The sequence below is a fragment of the Thamnophis sirtalis genome, unplaced genomic scaffold (genome assembly GCF_051295495.1).
Source record: "Thamnophis sirtalis isolate CommonGarterSnake01/CBP01778 unplaced genomic scaffold, rThaSir2_p1.2 scaffold_11, whole genome shotgun sequence".
Lineage (NCBI taxonomy): Eukaryota > Metazoa > Chordata > Lepidosauria > Squamata > Natricidae > Thamnophis > Thamnophis sirtalis.
This window is the reverse complement of record NW_028261391.1, coordinates 50811903-50829507: the sequence shown is the minus strand read 5'-3', so window position 1 is coordinate 50829507 and position 17605 is coordinate 50811903. Positions and strand designations below refer to the sequence as shown.

The following is a 17605-nucleotide window of genomic DNA, read 5'->3' as shown; positions in this document are numbered from 1 at the left end:
TTGCAAGTCCCGGTACTTTGTGATTTTTTCTTGCTGTTTATCTTCAATTTGTGCATCTCCAGGTATTGCAATGTCACTGAACCATACTTTTTTTCTTTTCAACTATTGTTATGTCAGGTGTGTTGTGGGCCAAGTGCCTGTCAGTCTGGATTTTGAAGTCCCACAAGATCTTGACTTTCTCATTCTCTAAAACCTTCTCAACCTGATTGTCCTAGTGGTTTTTGCTGTAGTCAAATCCAAACTTTTGGCACAATTTCCAGTGAATGATCTTAGCAACTCGGTCATGGCGTTGTAGGTAGTCAGTTTATGAAATTTTGCTGTACCCACTGATCAAGTGGTCGACTAGCTCGTCTTTCTCATTACAGAAGTGACATTTGCTGTTGGTGGTAACATGTTGAATTTTTGCCTTCATGTAGTTTGTGGCAAAGGCTTGTTCTTGAGCTGCCAAAATAAAGCCTTCTGGTTTTTTTTTCAGTGCTCCTGATCTTAACCAGTTCCAAGTTAGCTTTTGGTCAGCTTTGCCTTCAATACCATTCAAGTATTGGCTATGCATAGCTTTGTTTTTCCAATTTTCAGCTCGCTTCTCAATTACTTCTTTCTTATAGTCAGCTTTTGACTTAGTTTTCTTTAAAAGGCTTTCTTTATTTACTTCCTTAAGCATTGGTTCTTCACTTTTCTGGATTTAATCATTCAAGCTTTGTTTTTCTTCTTTCACAGTCTGTTTTACTTGTAGGAGTTCTTGACCAGTCTCTACTCTTGGTAGATATAATCGGTCAACAATGTATTCATTGTCATAAGCTTCCTTGTTTTTCTGTCCAAATTGTCCAACTCCATCTGGGTCCAGCCAATTATTCCTGTAGAGTATCGAATCACAGGTATAGCCCAGGTATTTATGGCTTTTATTATGTTTCCTCCTTTCAATTTGGACCTTAATATCTTGCGAATTCGTTGAATGTACTTGGCTGAGGTGTCCTTGACTTTATTATGCATTAAGTTAGAGACCTCTAAAATCCCTAAGTACTTGTAGCCTTCTTCTGGTTTTACAGCATTTATCATTTCTTCATTCTCAAGTTCTATTCCATCATCTTCTATGGCCTTGCCTGCTTTGGTTGCCATTGTTGCACATTTGACAATTCCAAACTGCATACCAATGTCTTGGCTAAATTCTTTTGTGCTTTCAATTAATAAATTCAGTTGAGCTTTTGTTTTACCAAATAGCTTCAAATCATCCATGTACACTTAGCGTGAAATTTTCAGTCCTTTCTTTGCAAGTTCGTATCCATAGTTCATCTTCTTCAAAATCATTGTCAGTGGTAGCATTGAGAGTATAAAAAGTAGGGGTGAAAGGGAATCACCCTGGAAAATGCCTCGTTTAATTTCAACTTCACCCAGTACTTCTTCATTAGCTATAAGCTTCGTTTTCCGGAGGTTCGCTGAAGTTTCCATGAATTTTTGTATGTTGCTGCTGATGCCAAAGATTTTCAGGCATTTCTTGATCCAGCTATGGGAAACTGAATCAAATGCTTTCTTATAGTCATGAACAGGTTGGTTCGTCTTTTCTTTGAATTCTTTAGGATTAGTTTGTCAATCAGCAGTTGGTCCTTTGTTCCTCATGTTGTTGGCAAACAGGTGATTGGCCTATAGTTTCCAGGATCCTTTCCTTTTTCTTTATCTTTTTGGATCAAAAATGTCCTTCCAGTTGTCATCCATTCATCATTTTCAGGTGTTTTTAAGATCTGGTTCATTTGGGCTGCCAATCTTTTGTGCACACTAGAAAGCATTATTATTATTATTATTATTATTATTATTATTATTATTATTATTATTATTATTATTATTATTATTATTACACAATTGTATCACAGCGGCCAGTTGTTTCGCTGGATTTGGCATTGGTTACTAGTCGGGCCCCACCCAGGGGCCTAGGACGTCGTAACGTATTTTCGTAATATGCGTGCAGATCCAAGCAGTGCGGCTTTTTGCATTTGACTGATGGTGATTTTGTCAATTTTTAACTGTTTCAAATGTAATTCCAGTGCTTTTGGAATAGCACCCAGTGTGCCAATTACCACTGGAATTACCACTGCTGGTTTGTGCCATAGTCGTTGAATTTCAATTTTTAAGTCCTGGTATCTTGCGATTTTTTCATGTTCCTTCTCGGCGACCCTGCTATCACCTGGTATTGCGATGTCTATAGCAGTAGACTTATATACCGCTTCATAGGCCTTTCAGGCCTCTCTAAGCGGTTTACAGAGAGTCAGCATATTGCCCCCAACAATCTGGGTCCTCATTTTACCCACCTCGGAAGGATGGAAGGCTGAGTCAACCCTGAGCCGGTGAGATTTGAACCGCTGACCTGCTGATCTAGCAGTAGCCTGCAGTGCTGCATCTAACCACTGCGCCACCTTGGCTCTTGGTCTATGATTGTGACCTTATTTTTCTCAACCAGTGTGATGTCTGGTGTATTATGCGCCAGTGTGATGTTTGGTGTATTATGCGCCAGTATTTTGTCGGTTTGTATACGGAAATCCCACAAGATCTTGACCATCTGATTTTCTGTGACTTTTTCAGGCTGATGTTCCCACCAGTTTGTTGCTGTTTTAATATTATAATTTTTGCACAAATTCCAATGGATCATTTGTGCTACTGAATTGTGCCGCAATTTATAATCAGTCTGCACGATTTTTTTACAGCAGCTGAGTATGTGATCAACAGTTTCATCAGCTTCTTTGCAAAGTCTGCATTTGGCATCATCAGAGGATTTTTCTATTTTGGCCTTAATGGCATTTGTGCGGATAGCTTGTTCTTGCGCAGCCAGGATTAGTGACTCTGTTTCTTTCTTTAATGTACCTGTTGTTAACCATAACCAAGTTTGTTCACTGTCCACTTTATCTTTTATTTTTTCCAGAAATTGGCCATGCAGTGCTTTGTTCTGCCAATTCTCCATTCTTGATTTTATCACATCTTTTCTGTATTCTTGTTTCGTCTGTTGGGCCTTCAGTAGATTTTTGTTCTTTACTTCGATTAATAGATGTTCTTGACTTTCTTTTAAATAATCAGCCAGTGCATGTTTTTCTTCTTCAACTGTTTGCTTCACTTGTAATAATCCTCTGCCACCTGATTTTCGGGGCAAGTATAATCTATCAGTATCACCACGTGGATGTAAACTGTAGTGCATTGTCATTAGTTTCCTGGTTTTTCGGTCCAAAATGTCCAAATCAGCTTGTGTCCAGTTAACTATACCAGCTGTGTATCTTATAACTGGTATTGCCCAGGTATTTATGGCCTTGATTGTATTTCCACCATTCAATTTAGATTTCAAAATTTTCCTAACTCTGTTGGTGTACTCTCGACTGACAACAGTTTTTACTTCTCCATGTTTGATGTTATCCAACTGCAGAATGCCTAAGTATTTGTAGGCTTCATTTTCGTTGCATTTAATTAGTTGGCCATTGGGCATTTCAATTCCCTCACATGCAGTGATTTTGCCCCTTTTTATGGATACAGTGGCATATTTTTCAATGCCAAACTGCATTGAAATATCGGTGCTGAATACTCGGACTGTGTTTATCAATGATTGGATTTCTATTTCTGACTTTCCATAGAGTTTCAAATCATCCATATATAGTAAATGCGAAATTTTTTCAGCTTCTTTGGCTGTTTGGTAGCCTAATTTCATTTTTTTAAAGATTACTGATAGTGGGATCATTGCGATGATGAAGAGAAGAGGTGAAAGTGAATCACCCTGGAAAATTCCTCGCTTGATATTAACCATTCCGTAGATCTCATTCCCTACTGCCAACTCAGTTCTCCATTGTTTCATCGCCTTTTCAATAAAGGATGTAATATTTTTGCTAATGCCAGTTGTTTCTAAGCATTTTATGATCCAACTATGTGGCAGTGAGTCAAATGCCTTTTTGTAATCAATCCAGACCATATTCAAGTTCGTTTTTCTGTTCTTACAATTTTCTAATATCATTTTATCAATTAGGAGGTGATCTTTTGTGCCCCTGCTCCTTCTTTTGTTGCCTTTTTGCTCTACTGGCAAGATGTTGTTTGTTTCCAAATAATCCATCATGTTACCTGCAATAATGCCTGTGAGTAATTTGCAGGTTGTTGGCAAGCATGTTATTGGTCTGTAGTTTTCAGGTGTTGTTCCTTTAGTTGCATCTTTTTGAATCAAGTATGTTTTTCCAGTTGTCAACCATTTATCAATTTGGCCCTTTTGTAAAATTTCATTCAGTTGCCTGGCCAATATTGCATGTAAACTGGTCAGATATTTGAGCCAGAAACCATGTAATTGGTCCTTTCCAGGTGATGTCCAATTCTTTATCTTTTTTACTCGATTTTTGACCATCTCAGTTGTTATTTCTAATACTTGCATTTGTTTGTTGCCAATGCTTTTCTCAAAGTCATGTATCCACTTTGCTTCCTTATTGTAGTCCTTTGCATTTTCCCACAATTCTTTCCAGAATTCAACTGTGGCCTGTTTTTCTGGTTTTTCACTTTTGGTGTCACCATTCACATTAAGACTTTGATAAAAACGCTGTTGGTCTGATCTAAATTGTTGATTTTGTTTATATTGGATGATTCGTGCTTCATATCTTTCAATTTTTCTAGCTGTTGCTGTTATCCGCTGTTTTACAATCTCTACAGCTTCATTGATGTTTCTTGTATCCAATCTATATCTTCTGATTAGCCGATCTATGATTTTGTTGTTTTTAAGCCGTTGCTCATGCATGTTCTTTAAGTTACTAGCATCTGCCCTTAATTTTTTGACTTTTTGTTCTAATGGGATTTTCCACTTTGGCTTTGATGCTTTTTCTGTTGTGTGACTAGGTACTTTGATTTTAATGCCTAGTTCATTAGTGACTATTACAGCTGCACTGTACATTAACTGGTTCATTTCCAAGATGGATCCCGATTCAATTGTTGAAAACACTGCATTAACCATTTTCATAATAGGGGCCAAAATTTTCTTAGGCACAGTTTTTAGTGATGGTAAACGTTGCCTTTCCTCATTAAGCAGAAAATGCTCCATGATCTTATCCTTCAATTCTTTTTGTTTTTGAGTTAGTTCATCAGTTGGTTCAGTGATAACTGGTTCTAGTGGTGGTAGTGTTATTTCCTCCCCGAGAGCTTCTTCTGGGAGTTCTACTATAATGTCTTTAGTTGTGTCTTGAATATCAGTTATTTCCGCTTGTGATATTGTTTTTTTGGTTTTGCAATTTGCCTGAATTTCCTCTAGTTCAACTTCACTAAACACTTTATTCTGTATAATAAATCGCCTTTGATCTGCTAGTCGTTGTTCACTAACATTTGAATCTGGATATTGTTGTTTCCATAATTCATACATTCGCTTTAAATATCCTCTTTTTTCTGGCTCTGAGTTGTAGTAACAGGCCATTATGGCATGGTTTTCATCTGCACTATATTTTTGTCATTTTGTTGGCTGGTCCACTTGTAGCCCACTTGTCGATGGATGTCCAGGGACCCAAACATCCACCGCGGCCCTTGTTAACCCGCGTGACGACCGATGCGGTATGTAATTCTTATTCGGTTTTTTCACCATATTGTATGGGTTGGCGGTGTTTTTTTTTATGGGACCAGATGCCAACCTGACCCCTTTCTCATCCGGGCTTGGGACCGGCAATGGCGGAGTTGTTGTTATTATTATTATTATATTTGTTGTTGTTGTTGCTGTTGTTGTTATCATTATTATTGATAGAGAAGAATGTGGGGTGGAATGAACAAAGTATAAAATGTATACATTCACAATTCAGCTTTTACACCAGCAGCTGAGATCCTTTTATCCACACCAAAACTTCTCAGATGCTGTGATTATATTTAGTTAGTTTGAGTTTTCTCAAACTAATGAGTTTCCTCTTCTCCATAAGGGTTCTATCCTCTATAACTGGGTTCACCAATTATCCTAGTATATGGAATCCTACCATTTCCATAAACCTTAATTGTATTTTGAGATTGAAGACTATGTTTTCATCCATACATCATCATCCAAGGGAAGAGAGGATTTGCTAAGTTACTTTTTTGTGATTCTAAGTATAAGAGTTAAGGGATGTTCTCTCCCCCACCTCATATTAATTAGTCAAAGGAACTCACACAGAAATGTTTTATAAATTTATGATTTTGACAACCTTTTCCATTCTTGGACACTACTTGTCTTTCATCCAATGGGCTGAGAGCCAAAATATAAACTGAAATAAAAATAATTATAATCCTCTGAGATCTCAAAATCTGATGAAATTTCTGAGCTTGGAGTATTTGAGGCTCTTCTTTATAGATCAGCAAAAATTATCTTTGTATCCTTATTTTCCCACCTGGAGAACACTGCTTTTCACTTCTGAAGGGTAGGAAAACTAATGCTACAATTGGCAATTTTGACAGTAGTGAACTATTATCAGCCTAGCCTTTCCCTCTCTCCCCCTTTGCCAGTCATCTTTTTTGCGGCGTTGTCGCCACACTGGTGGGCTGCTCATGTGTCCTTGCCTAATCAAAAGGAAAACACCAGACGAAATTCCTTGGGATGAGCAAAAAGCTTCGAATCATCATCGAAGGGCTCTTTTATTAGAAAAAGTTAGTTACAGCGTCATCAAAAAGGAGCGTATCAAAAGGCATATATAATCACACATGCACAAGTAAACTAATGAAAAGTTCACAGCATTCTACAAATAAACCAATAGAAAATCACATCATGGCAAAGGGTGGGCAAAGGGGGAGCAGAAGGTTACAAGCTGCATGGCATTGGGAGTGGGAGAGAGGGAATAGAAAGTTATAGCACAGCATAGGGGGGAGAAAGGGCATGTGTGGGAGTAGCTGGCTCACATAGTTCTTGTTACATGAGGCTGCATAGTGAGTTATGACCGTTAGGCCAGAAAGATGTTTCTGGTGCAATGTTTTTGCATCCCTGTGTATGTGTGTTTCAGACAGCAGAAGCTGCCCTGCACGCAAACACCCGGAATGAATTCCAACATCTCCTATATTTTTGTTTTTAAAAGGCAGCGTCTCCCTCTTCGTTGCTGGGCATGCGGAAGGGATCTTTCCCCATGAAAGGGGTTGACTGTTCATGTAACGCCATGTGGTTGACCATGTGAATTTTCTTCTGTGGAGCCAAGCTAGAGAGTATATTCTTGCACATAGTTAATAAAGAGGGTACACATTGAATACAGCAGCACAACAGTATCAGCAAAGCAACAAGGGTTATAATGGTCTTGACAGTATTTCCCAACCAGCTAAAATTAGGTAGCCAAGAGGTCAGCCAATCCCACAAGGAGTCCGAGGCCTTATATGTTTGTCTGTTTGAACAATATCATGTAATTTTTCCACACTGGTTTCAATTTCTCCAGCCTGGTTCAAATAATGACAACAGGTAGCATTCAACCAAACACATAGGCCTCCTTCCTTGCTTAACAAGTAATCCAGAGCTAATCTATGTTGAGTTAAAATTCCAGCTAAAGAGTCAACTTCGGCCTGCAGGGCTTGTAGCCCAAATATCGTGGTGTTAGCTAGGGTTTCCATTTGAGCAGATAAGATACGCAGTTGTTTAATGTTCCATGCGACACCCAAGAGTGGTAGGGTGGAGGGTGCTCTGCCCTGTTCTCCAGGTCAGAGACAGAGACAGCCTCAAGCTGTGGTTCCTGCTGGTTGGTCATGGTCAGGCGGCTTCTGTGTTTGTGTAGGTGGTTGTGTCGGTGGTTTGGGCAAATATGGTCTTACGTGCTGTCCTGGAATCCAAAGAACCTTGTCTTTTAGTTGGATTGCAGCGTAGCCCCTTCCCCAGGTAATCAGGTCAGCAGGTCCTCGCCACATCAGGTCAGGCAAGTAGCGATAGTAGACAGGTGGTCGAAGAGTGTCAGCAGAAGGTGGAGCTGCGAAATGACGAGTTGCTGCTGAGGAAGGTGGCTGACCGGTGAGATTTAAAAAGTTTAATGTATAGAGACAAAGATTAAGAATGTTTTGCAAAGCTGGGAGGCTAGGGGGCGCTTTCCCCTGTGTTTCAATGTAGCAATCAAGGGCATGCTTAAGAGTCTGATTAGCGCGCTCAACCATTGCCTGTCCTTGGCTGTTATATGGAATGCCGAATTTGTGCACAATGTCCCATTGGTTACAAAAAGCAGCAAAGGCTGCACTGATGTAAGTGGGCCCATTGTCTGTTTTTATCTCTTTTGGGCGTCCCAGCGATGCGAAGGTTCGAATGCAGTGGTTGATAACATGTTTTGTGGCTTCCCCCCTTTGTCGGGTAGCAAACAAGAAGCCAGAGAATGTATCTATGATTACATGTAGATACTTCCAAGGAGCAAAGGATGGATATTGAGTCACATCCATTTGCCAAATTTGGCAACATTCTGTCCCTCTGGGATTAACTCCCATAGGGAGGGAATGTGCTTGCCGACTGCAATTGGGGCATTGTTGAATGATTGCTGATGCCCCCACCGATGTAAGGCCAAATTGTTTTATGAGCGCTTTTTTGTTCTGATGAAAGTAAGAATGGCTTTCCCATGGAGTGGGAGCTGTCAAGGTTAAAAGAAAAAAAGAGTTGCCAGCAGCCGCCGCTGCATCAGCCACATCGTTGCCTTCTTGGAGAGGCCCAGGGAAGGGCTGATGGCTTCGAATGTGGGAAACATGGAAAAAATGGGTGCGAGCAGAAATTAACTTTTGCAAAGATAAAAAGAGCGAGAGTAATTGTGGTTCCAATGAGGGAGAAAGATAGGCCTCATAGATTGATTTCACAATCTGAGTTACATAGAGGCTATCCAAAATCAAGTTAAAGGGTGTATTTGGAAAAGTAGAAAAAGCCAAAATAGAGGCAGCAAGCTCCGCATGCTGAGCGGAAGTCTGCGGGGGGGGTGTAATTTTTGTGCACCACCGACCATTCTCCTGCCAGGCACAAGCACCATCGGTTTTGCTTCCGTCAGCAAAAATAGTCATGGCTTGAGGAAGCGGGAGAGGGGAATATGGAGTGTGCCATTGCAGGGGAACAGTTTTCAAAAGAGCCAATCTAGGGTCGGGAAGTGCATGGCAAGAAATGGCAAGAAAGAAGTCAGCAAGTGCGAATTGAAGGTTTTCCGAGTCAGCAAATAAAGTCTCCCAAGTTGATAAAGAACAAGGGACAAAAATCGTGGAAGGTTCAATTCTGGCCAACAACTTTGTTCTGACACGGGCTTTTGTAATTAGAGCTGCAAAAAGTGCAGGTTTCTGAGAAATAGTGGATTTTGGGGTGTGAGACAAGTGTACCCATTCAGTAATTAATAATTTTGAAGTTTTTTGCACCACGGCTCCTGTTGGGAGCCCAAGAGTGTTACATATGATGAAAGCTAAGGGGGTGTTATCCTGAAGACGATCCACCAAAATTTGAGCAAGTGCCTCATTTACTTCTTTTAAAACTTGCTGATGTGTTTCATCTAATTTAATAACATCTGCAGGGTTTTTGCCCATTGTTAATGCAGAAAACAACGGAGCCAATTGAGGGGTTGTGAGCCCCATATATGGGCGTGCCCAGTTAATGGAGCCCAAATATTGCTGTAACTGTACTAATGTGGGAGTGTGTGGCAAGTTCAATTTTGGCATTGCAGGTGCAGCATGAGAAGCCAGAAGCTTATGACCCAGGTACGAAAAAGGTTGTGCTGTTTTTCTGGAGCTATGTGCAGGCCATTTTTATGGAGAAGGTTAGTCAGAAAAGGTAATGTTGCTAAAATCGTACCTGGGGGCCCACATGCCGCTACTAAGATATCATCCATATAGTGGTAAATTAAAAAGTGAGGGTGTGCCATCCGATATGGCTGCAAAGTTTTATCTACAAAATATTGACACATGGTGGGGCTGTTGAGCATTCCCTGAGGCAGGACTGTCCATTGAAAGCGAGAAGCAGGTTTGGAATTGTTAAATTCTGGAACAGTAAAAGCAAACAGTTTGCGATCATTTTCATGGAGTGGTATAGAAAAAAAGGCATCTTTTTAATCAATGATCATGAGATCGCATTCTTGGGGAATCAAATTTGGATTGGGGAGGCCGCACTGCAGCGCTCCCATGGGCTGGAGAATTTTATTAACAGCCCTCAAATCATGCAAAAAACGCCATTTACCAGATTTCTTTTTTATAACAAACACAGGAGTGTTATAGGGACTCAGGGAGGGCTCAATGTGTCCTTTTTGTAATTGTTCCTGCACTAGTTCTGTTAAAGCCTTGAGCTTTTCCTGAGTTAATGGCCACTGATCAACCCAGACAGGGGTTTCAGTTTTTAAAGTTAGTCGCAAAGGATCAGAGAGCAAGGCAGAAGAAGACATGACAAACAAAATAGAAAGCAGTTACTGCAAGATTAGTTTGGCATTAAATTGGTGCATAAGATCACGGTCCCACAAATTAATATGAAGGGGCAAAATGACAGGTTTGATATGGGCTACTACAGAAAAATCAGTAGAAACAACTGATAGCCAATGCTTACTGATTTTTGCCCTTTGGATGCCGCCTACACCGCAGACTGCGGGAGACGCTTCAGTAGGCCAATCAGGTGGCCACTCCTCCTCACGGATGACCGAAACGTCCGCTCCGGTATCTAAAATACCAAGTGGCCCTTAATTTGAAATTTAGTTGAGGGGCGGGCATGTTTCATTGTTTGTTCTATAGCCATGGCTTCATGGCTGTCATGGTAATCATTTGAGTTTGTCTCGAGGGGTACCGGAATGGCCGTAGCCACCAGGGATCCCTCGGGAACATGCATTGGGAATAAAAATCAAAGCAAAAGAAGAGAAATCAGAAGAGTCAGTAAGAAAGGGAGTAGCAAGAACTCCTTGAGACATGAAATCATGATGAGGAAAGACTAAGAGAGGCATCGTAAGGGGTAATGAAAGAGAGGTAGCCGGGATCACTGGAAGAAAATAGGAAGAGCCAGGCATTGGAGCATCTATAGGTTCACTTGCCAAGAGATTGAAATAAGAAGGAAGATAAGAAGCAGCCTTTTGTGTGGGGCTGGCTGAATGCCCCAGGATTAGTTTCCCGACTGTGAGTCAGGTTTAGGAATGGGGTTTGTGCGACATTGATTTGCCCAATGAAGTCCCCTTTTGCAACGAGGACAGACAGTTTTTGGCTTCGGTGGGCGAGAGCCTGCAACAGCGGCCCCACCCCCGGGTGCACGGCACTGAGAGCGAAAATGGCCAGGCTTCCCACAATTGAAACAGTTGCCTGATTTTGGATTATTTCGGGAAGCTCCCTGAATGGCCATGGTCAAAGTTTCCATGTTATAGGCGTTAGTGCCAACCACCCGACAAGCCTTCAGGTAGTCGGCAATGGTGGCATCAGGTTTGCTCACAAGAGGGTGTAGAACCTTTTGACAATCCAAATTAGCATGTTCATAAGCCAATTTCATGAGCAATTCATTTTGAGCATCAACATTTTCAATTTGACGTGCCAACGCCTTTTGCAGGTCATCGACAAAGTCAGAGTATGCCTGATTTGAGCCCTGTATAATTTTAGAAAAAGATTTAAGGGGGGCGGATGATGCCTCATCCACCTTTTTCAGGGCTGCCACGGCTGCTTGAGAAATTATGGTAAAAGCAGCCGCTGGAGAGGTAACCTGCTGTTGAGCCGTGAGAAAGGCACCTGTGCCATACAAATGGGCATCGGTCACAAGAGCAGGTAAACCCCTGTGAATGGCTTTTTGAATTTCATGAGCATATTGAGACGACCAAATAGAAAGTTGGGAAGGGGTCATCAGCATACCACACAACAGTTTCCAGTCTTCTAAAGTCATAGTGTAAGTATTAGCTGTGGTTTCAAACATCCTTGTGCATACGGAGAGGTGATCCCATACGAGGAGACAGCAGACTTAAGGTCTCTGAGAACCTTGTAAGGGATGGGGACATAATTTGGAATATTTTGGCCCGGATTGTTTGGGTCCGGAATCATTTCAATTGGAAAACAGGCAGAAGCGTCCTCTAAAGGGATGTTCCCTTTTTGAAAACCTTCCCTTACAGCTGCAGCTATGGCACCCTCACAAAAGGGTATCACAGAAGAAGCCAGTGGTGTTTCTGAATGCTGAGGAGCTTCAGGGGCTGAGGGTGACAGAGGCATGCATACAAGGGAGGAGGAAGCCTTGGATTCAAAGTGTGAATTTAGTGAAGAGGTTTCCAAATATGGCGGGGGGTGTCTGGTCCCCCCATCATGGCTTTTTCATGAACTTTTAAACATTCCATGATGATCCGCCAAGTGGAAAGTATTTTCCCTGGTGCCCTTGGAGGGTCATGGAAATACTTCCCTAATTTTTCCCAAGTGGCTATTCGAATTGAGCCCTTCTCAGGATATGTGGGACAATTTTGATAAATGTACCTGAGAAGGTTAGTAAGATCTTTTTTCAAAGGGATGGGGAGAAAGTTCCCATTGTTTTTTAAGATTAATATTGAGGTTTTGGCCAATTCTCTAAGTTCATGGAGGTGCGCAACCTGAGGCTTAGAGAATTCTGCCCCCATAACTCACGATTCTGGGAGGATGCTCCGTCTGCGACGGCCGGTCCTGGTATGCAAGGGGCGTTCCTTCGCCGGTAAGCAATGGGGGTGCCAAATGAGACATATGAGGCGACGTGCTTGATCAGCAAGATCACGTCGGGGTCACCAGTTGTGGCGTTGTCGCCACACTGGTGGGCTGCTCATGTGTCCTTGCCTAATCAAAAGGAAAACACCAGACGAAATTCCTTGGGATGAGCAAAAAGCTTCGAATCATCATCGAAGGGCTCTTTTATTAGAAAAAGTTAGTTACAGCGTCATCAAAAAGGAGCGTATCAAAAGGCATGTATAATCACACATGGCACAAGTAAACTAATGAAAAGTTCACAGCATTCTACAAATAAACCAATAGAAAATCACATCATGGCAAAGGGTGGGCAAAGGGGGAGCAGAAGGTTACAAGCTGCATGGCATTGGGAGGGGGAGAGAGGGAATAGAAAGTTATAGCACAGCATAGGGGGGAGAAAGGGCATGTGTGGGAGTAGCTGGCTCACATAGTTCTTGTTACATGAGGCTGCATAGTGAGTTATGACCGTTAGGCCAGAAAGATGTTTCTGGTGCAATGTTTTTGCATCCCTGTGTATGTGTGTTTCAGACAGCAGAAGCTGCCCTGCACGCAAACACCCGGAATGAATTCCAACACTTTTTCAGCCCCAGTTGGGAACTGGCAAGGCACGATAGCAGATTCTTTACCTACCAGGTCCCTGAGCCAATTTCTAGCTTGGCGAATCAGCTAATAGCTTGAACAACAGTTTACAGGGGTAGATTTCAAACTGACGTTAATCCCATTGTCAACTTTTGTATAGCCTGATTTTAAATACTGGCTTTCCTTATTCTGCTTTGCTGTGCAATCCTATCTTCTTGCCTTTTAGCTTTGCTTCATAGATGCAGATGGTGAACATATCAGATTGTACTCTTAGTAAAGCTGCCACAGGTTGTTGGTTACTTAAATGGCAAAGCGCTACTTTAACATAGTAACATCTAAACAAATTTAATGCTATTCAAAGTATGGACAGGCATGAGATGAAGGCAAGTTCTTGGAGACACAGTACATAAAAAAGATTGTCAGGTCATGGTTTTCCATGGATAGAGAAAAATAACGAAATACTTTTACATTTTATTTATTTCTTGCTTGCATACCAAATTAGAAAACTGTAGCAAAATATTAGATGGAAGGAAAGAACTACAGAGATTTTTAACTTCGATGGCTCTACAAGTCTCCAGATTTTTGCAGTTGAGGATAACTATTTATTTGTTTACTAATTTATATTGCTGCAGGAGAAGAGCCTTATTGGAAATCCAATAACACATTTTATTTGCTATGTCAATCTCTATATTTTATTTGCTATGTCAGTTTCGACATTATAGGGACTACTTTCTTCCCCAGTAGACAACACATGAGTTCCAGGTGAAATCTATTCAATGAGGTGTTCACTTGAATATCATGCCAATTATCAATCTAGCAGCTGAATTCACACAGAATGAGGAGGTTTATTAATTTTGGTTAGCTTCTGTGGTGATGTGCTGGCTTAGTGGTTAAGACGCTGAGTTTGTGGGCTGGAAAGCCGACAGCCCAGATTTGAGACCCAAGTGCCACACAAGCTCCCATCCTCACCCCACCTCCTTCCAACGGGGTCCTTGGGCCACCCTCGCCTAACCCAATCTAGGGCCCGGGATATTACCTGATCCCTTGCGGACAACCGAGCGATGTCGGCGGCAGAAATTGGAAGGTTGAGGTCGTCAATGAGGAAGACGGGGGCGGCAGCAGTAGGGTCTTCAGGAGCGTCCGGCAAAGGGCAACGGCTGAGGGCATCGGCGTGAGCGATCTGCTTCCCCGGTCGGTGCAGGAGCAGGTAGTCGTAGGAAGCGAGGAACACAGACCAACGTGTCATTCGGGGAGACAGCACCTGCAGGGCCGGGCGGTCGCCAGCGAGCAACCCCAGCAAAGGCTTGTGGTCAGTGACAATTTGGAAGGGGCGGCCGTACAGATAGTGATGGAAACGCCGCATCCCGGCCACAATAGCGAGGGCCTCCTTATCAATTTGTGCGTAGTTGCGCTCAGAAGCAGAGAGGGTGCGGGAAAAATAGGCAACCGGCACCTCTGCTCCACTAGGCAGCTGGTGGGAAAGAACGGCGCCCACCCCGTAGGGTGAAGCGTCGCAGGCGAGCACTAAAGGCAAGTGCTCGCTGTATTGGACAAGGACGTCGTTGGAGATCAGGAGATGTTTAACAGCCCTGAATGCGGAAGCCTCCCGCTGGCCCCAGACCCAGGCAGCCCCCGAGTCTAGGAGGTGGTGGAGTGGCTCCGCGACAGAGGCTTTATGCGGCACGAAGACCGCATAGAAATTGAGTAGGCCTAAAAAGACCTGTAATTCAGCTCTATTAGTAGGTGCAGGGGCCTCAAGGATGGCTTTGGTCTTGGCCGCAGTGGGGTGGATGCCACTGCCATCAATGAGGAACCCCAGGAACTCTATCTGGGACACCGCAACCTGGCATTTGTCTCTCTTAACCTTCAGGCCCACTTTTTGGAATTTTTGGAGAACCATGCGCAAACGGGCCATGAGTTCATCCATGGAGGTGGCTGACACAAGGACGTCGTCAAAATAGGGGACGACGCCTTGGAGTCCGTGGAGCAACTGCTCCATCAAGCTTTGAAAAAGTCCAGGGGCGATGCTCACCCCAAACTGCAGTCTGCGGCAACGGAATGCGCCCCGGTGCGTGATGATTGTCTGTGCCTCAGCTGCTTCGTCGTCCACGACCAGTTGTTGATACGCCTGTGCAAGGTCGAGTTTTGCAAAAATTGACCCCTCGCCCAGAGTGTGTAGGAGGTGCTGTACCACTGGCACTGGGTACGCATTTGAAGGCAAGGCACGGTTGATCGAGCAGCGGTAGTCTGCGCAGATCCTCACGCTGCCGTCCGGCTTAATTGGCAGCACGATGGGTGTTTCCCATCGTGCATGATCCACTGGCTCGAGGACGCCCTGAGCTACGAGTTTGTCCAGCTCGGCGTCCACTTTCGGCTTGAGTACAATTGAAACTCGGCGTGGCTTCATTCGCACCGGTTGCACTGATGGGTCGAGGTTGAAAGAAACAGGCGTTCCTGTGTATTTGCCTAAGGTGCCATCGAAGACAGCTGGGAATTCGTTGACCAAACAGTCAAGAGCAGTTGCGCCAAGGTGGTGTATTCTGCTGACTTGCAGACCTAGGGACTGGAACCAGTCGAGACCTAGAAGGCTGGGCAGTCTTCCCTCGACTATGATGAGGGGTAGCCGGCCGTCAAACCCCTTGAACTGCACTCTGACTTTCCGGGTGCCACTTACTGGAATCAGGTTTCCCTGATAGTCCCTTAATGTTAAATGACAGTCTTGTAATTGGCGTTTGGACAGCTGAGGCAAGAGACGTTTGATTGTGCTCCAAGACACTATGGATGTTGCGGAACCGGTGTCGAGCTCCATCTCGCAGGGCTTCCCTTCTATTGTCACAGTTAGTTGGATCTTCTTTTGCAGCAGGTGGCAAGAGAGGTCGTGATTAGAGTTGCGGAGGATTGCATGGCAGTCCGTTCTAGCTTTCTTTATTCGATGTGGCCAAGACCGCTCGGTTTGGGACTCTGGAGAGGACACGGGCTGCGCTGCCCGGCACACCCGAGCGATGTGGCCTTTTCGTCCACACCGCTGGCAGAGGGCTTGTCTGAATCTGCACTCAGCTCTTTCGTGATTGCCTCCGCAACCACTACATGCAGATTTAGAGTTGCCCTTCCGCCGATGCCAGCTCTTTCTGTTCGCCTCCTCAAGGCGGTTAATGTCCTCATCCAGGGTTTCCGCATCGGAATCTTCACTTTCTGATTCTGGTGAACCGGCCACAGTGTTAAAAGCGCTGGCAGCCTGCGTGGAAGTGGCAGACCGGGCCTTCGCGATGGTAGCTAGGGAAGCCTCAGCCATTTCGGACGCCCGAACTTCATCAAGGGCGGTTTGAAACGAAAGATCTGTTTTTGTCAGTAACCGCTTTTGAAGCTTGAGGTCTCGGAGGCCACACACTAGGCGGTCGAGGAGAGCTTCATCGAGGTCTCGGAACTCACAGTGCAGGGCGGCCGAGCGTAGTGCAGCAACGTAGGTGCTGACAGACTCCCCCTCAGCTTGGCTCCGCTGATGAAAAGCATGCCTGCGGGCTATCTTGGACGGAGACGGGGCATAATGGCTTGTCAGCTTCTCCAGCAACACGGGCCAGGGGACGGCCTTAATAGGCTCCGGGGCTGTAAGAGCCCTGGCCATATGGAAAACGTCTTTGCCACAAACGGACAGGAAAAATGCGCATTTCCGTTCGTCTGTCAGCTCGGTGAGGTCGTGCGCGACCAAAAAACACTCAAACCGAGCCGTGTAAGACTCCCATGTCTCAGAACCATAGCTGAATGGCGCGAAGTTTAACGTGGCCATTCCTGTCAGAGCCAGCGACGTCTCGTCGCGGTAGAATTAAGCGCGGTTCTAGTGACTCAGCGAGGGACTTCAGCAAGTGACTTCAGCTTCTCGCACCTCAGTTTGGCAATCCCACCTTCGTCGCCAGTGGTGTGTACCAAGGACCTGTGGGTAGCCAGGAATGACTGAGGCAGAGACAGGAATAAAAGGCTAACAAGTTTATTCCCTCAAAGAACAGGCTAACAGTTCAGAACCGGCTTAGAACAGGAATGCCGCCGCTGCTCATTGGACAGCTCCCTATTTATACAGGAGCTGTCAAACGATCAGCCAATCAGGTGTCGAATTGCTTCCCGCTTAAACTGCTTGTTTTGGCGGCTGCTCAGAACATAACAATTCTTAATTATATTATTTTGTTAAATTGATTTACTATTTCAATCTTTATACTGTAAGAAGTGAATGTAACATGTTCAGGGTCCTGATGGATCAGAGTAGCATATAAGACCAAGAAAATAAAATAAATACAAAACACATTTTAGAGTTGACGGTTATGTAATGAAGCAGCCCTTTCATTTCGCTGCTTGGTGCAGTTTAAGATAGCAAACTAAACCAACCTATTTTCTTGGATTTTTTAACACAGTTCATAGACTTTCAATCAACAACTTCCTTGTTCCTATTATTATTATT

The 17605-nt window shown here is 43.7% G+C and overlaps 2 protein-coding genes across 2 annotated transcripts in view; one reads left to right on the top strand and one right to left on the bottom strand.

Moving 5' to 3' along the window:
• Positions 1-17605, top strand: part of LOC148043642 (VPS10 domain-containing receptor SorCS1-like) — a 596751-nt gene that overhangs the window by 434325 nt on the left and 144821 nt on the right. The window lies entirely within an intron of this gene.
• Positions 11003-11764, bottom strand: LOC148043643 (endogenous retrovirus group K member 24 Gag polyprotein-like). The gene has a single exon (XM_087726039.1). It carries the CDS (start codon positions 11762-11764, stop codon positions 11003-11005), a length of 762 nt encoding a protein of 253 aa, XP_087582165.1.

What these genes read in the sequence shown, in the direction of transcription:
- LOC148043643 (XM_087726039.1), bottom strand. Translation starts at nt 11,764, where the DNA reads ATGACTTTAGAAGACTGGAAACTGTTGTGTGGTATGCTGATGACCCCT.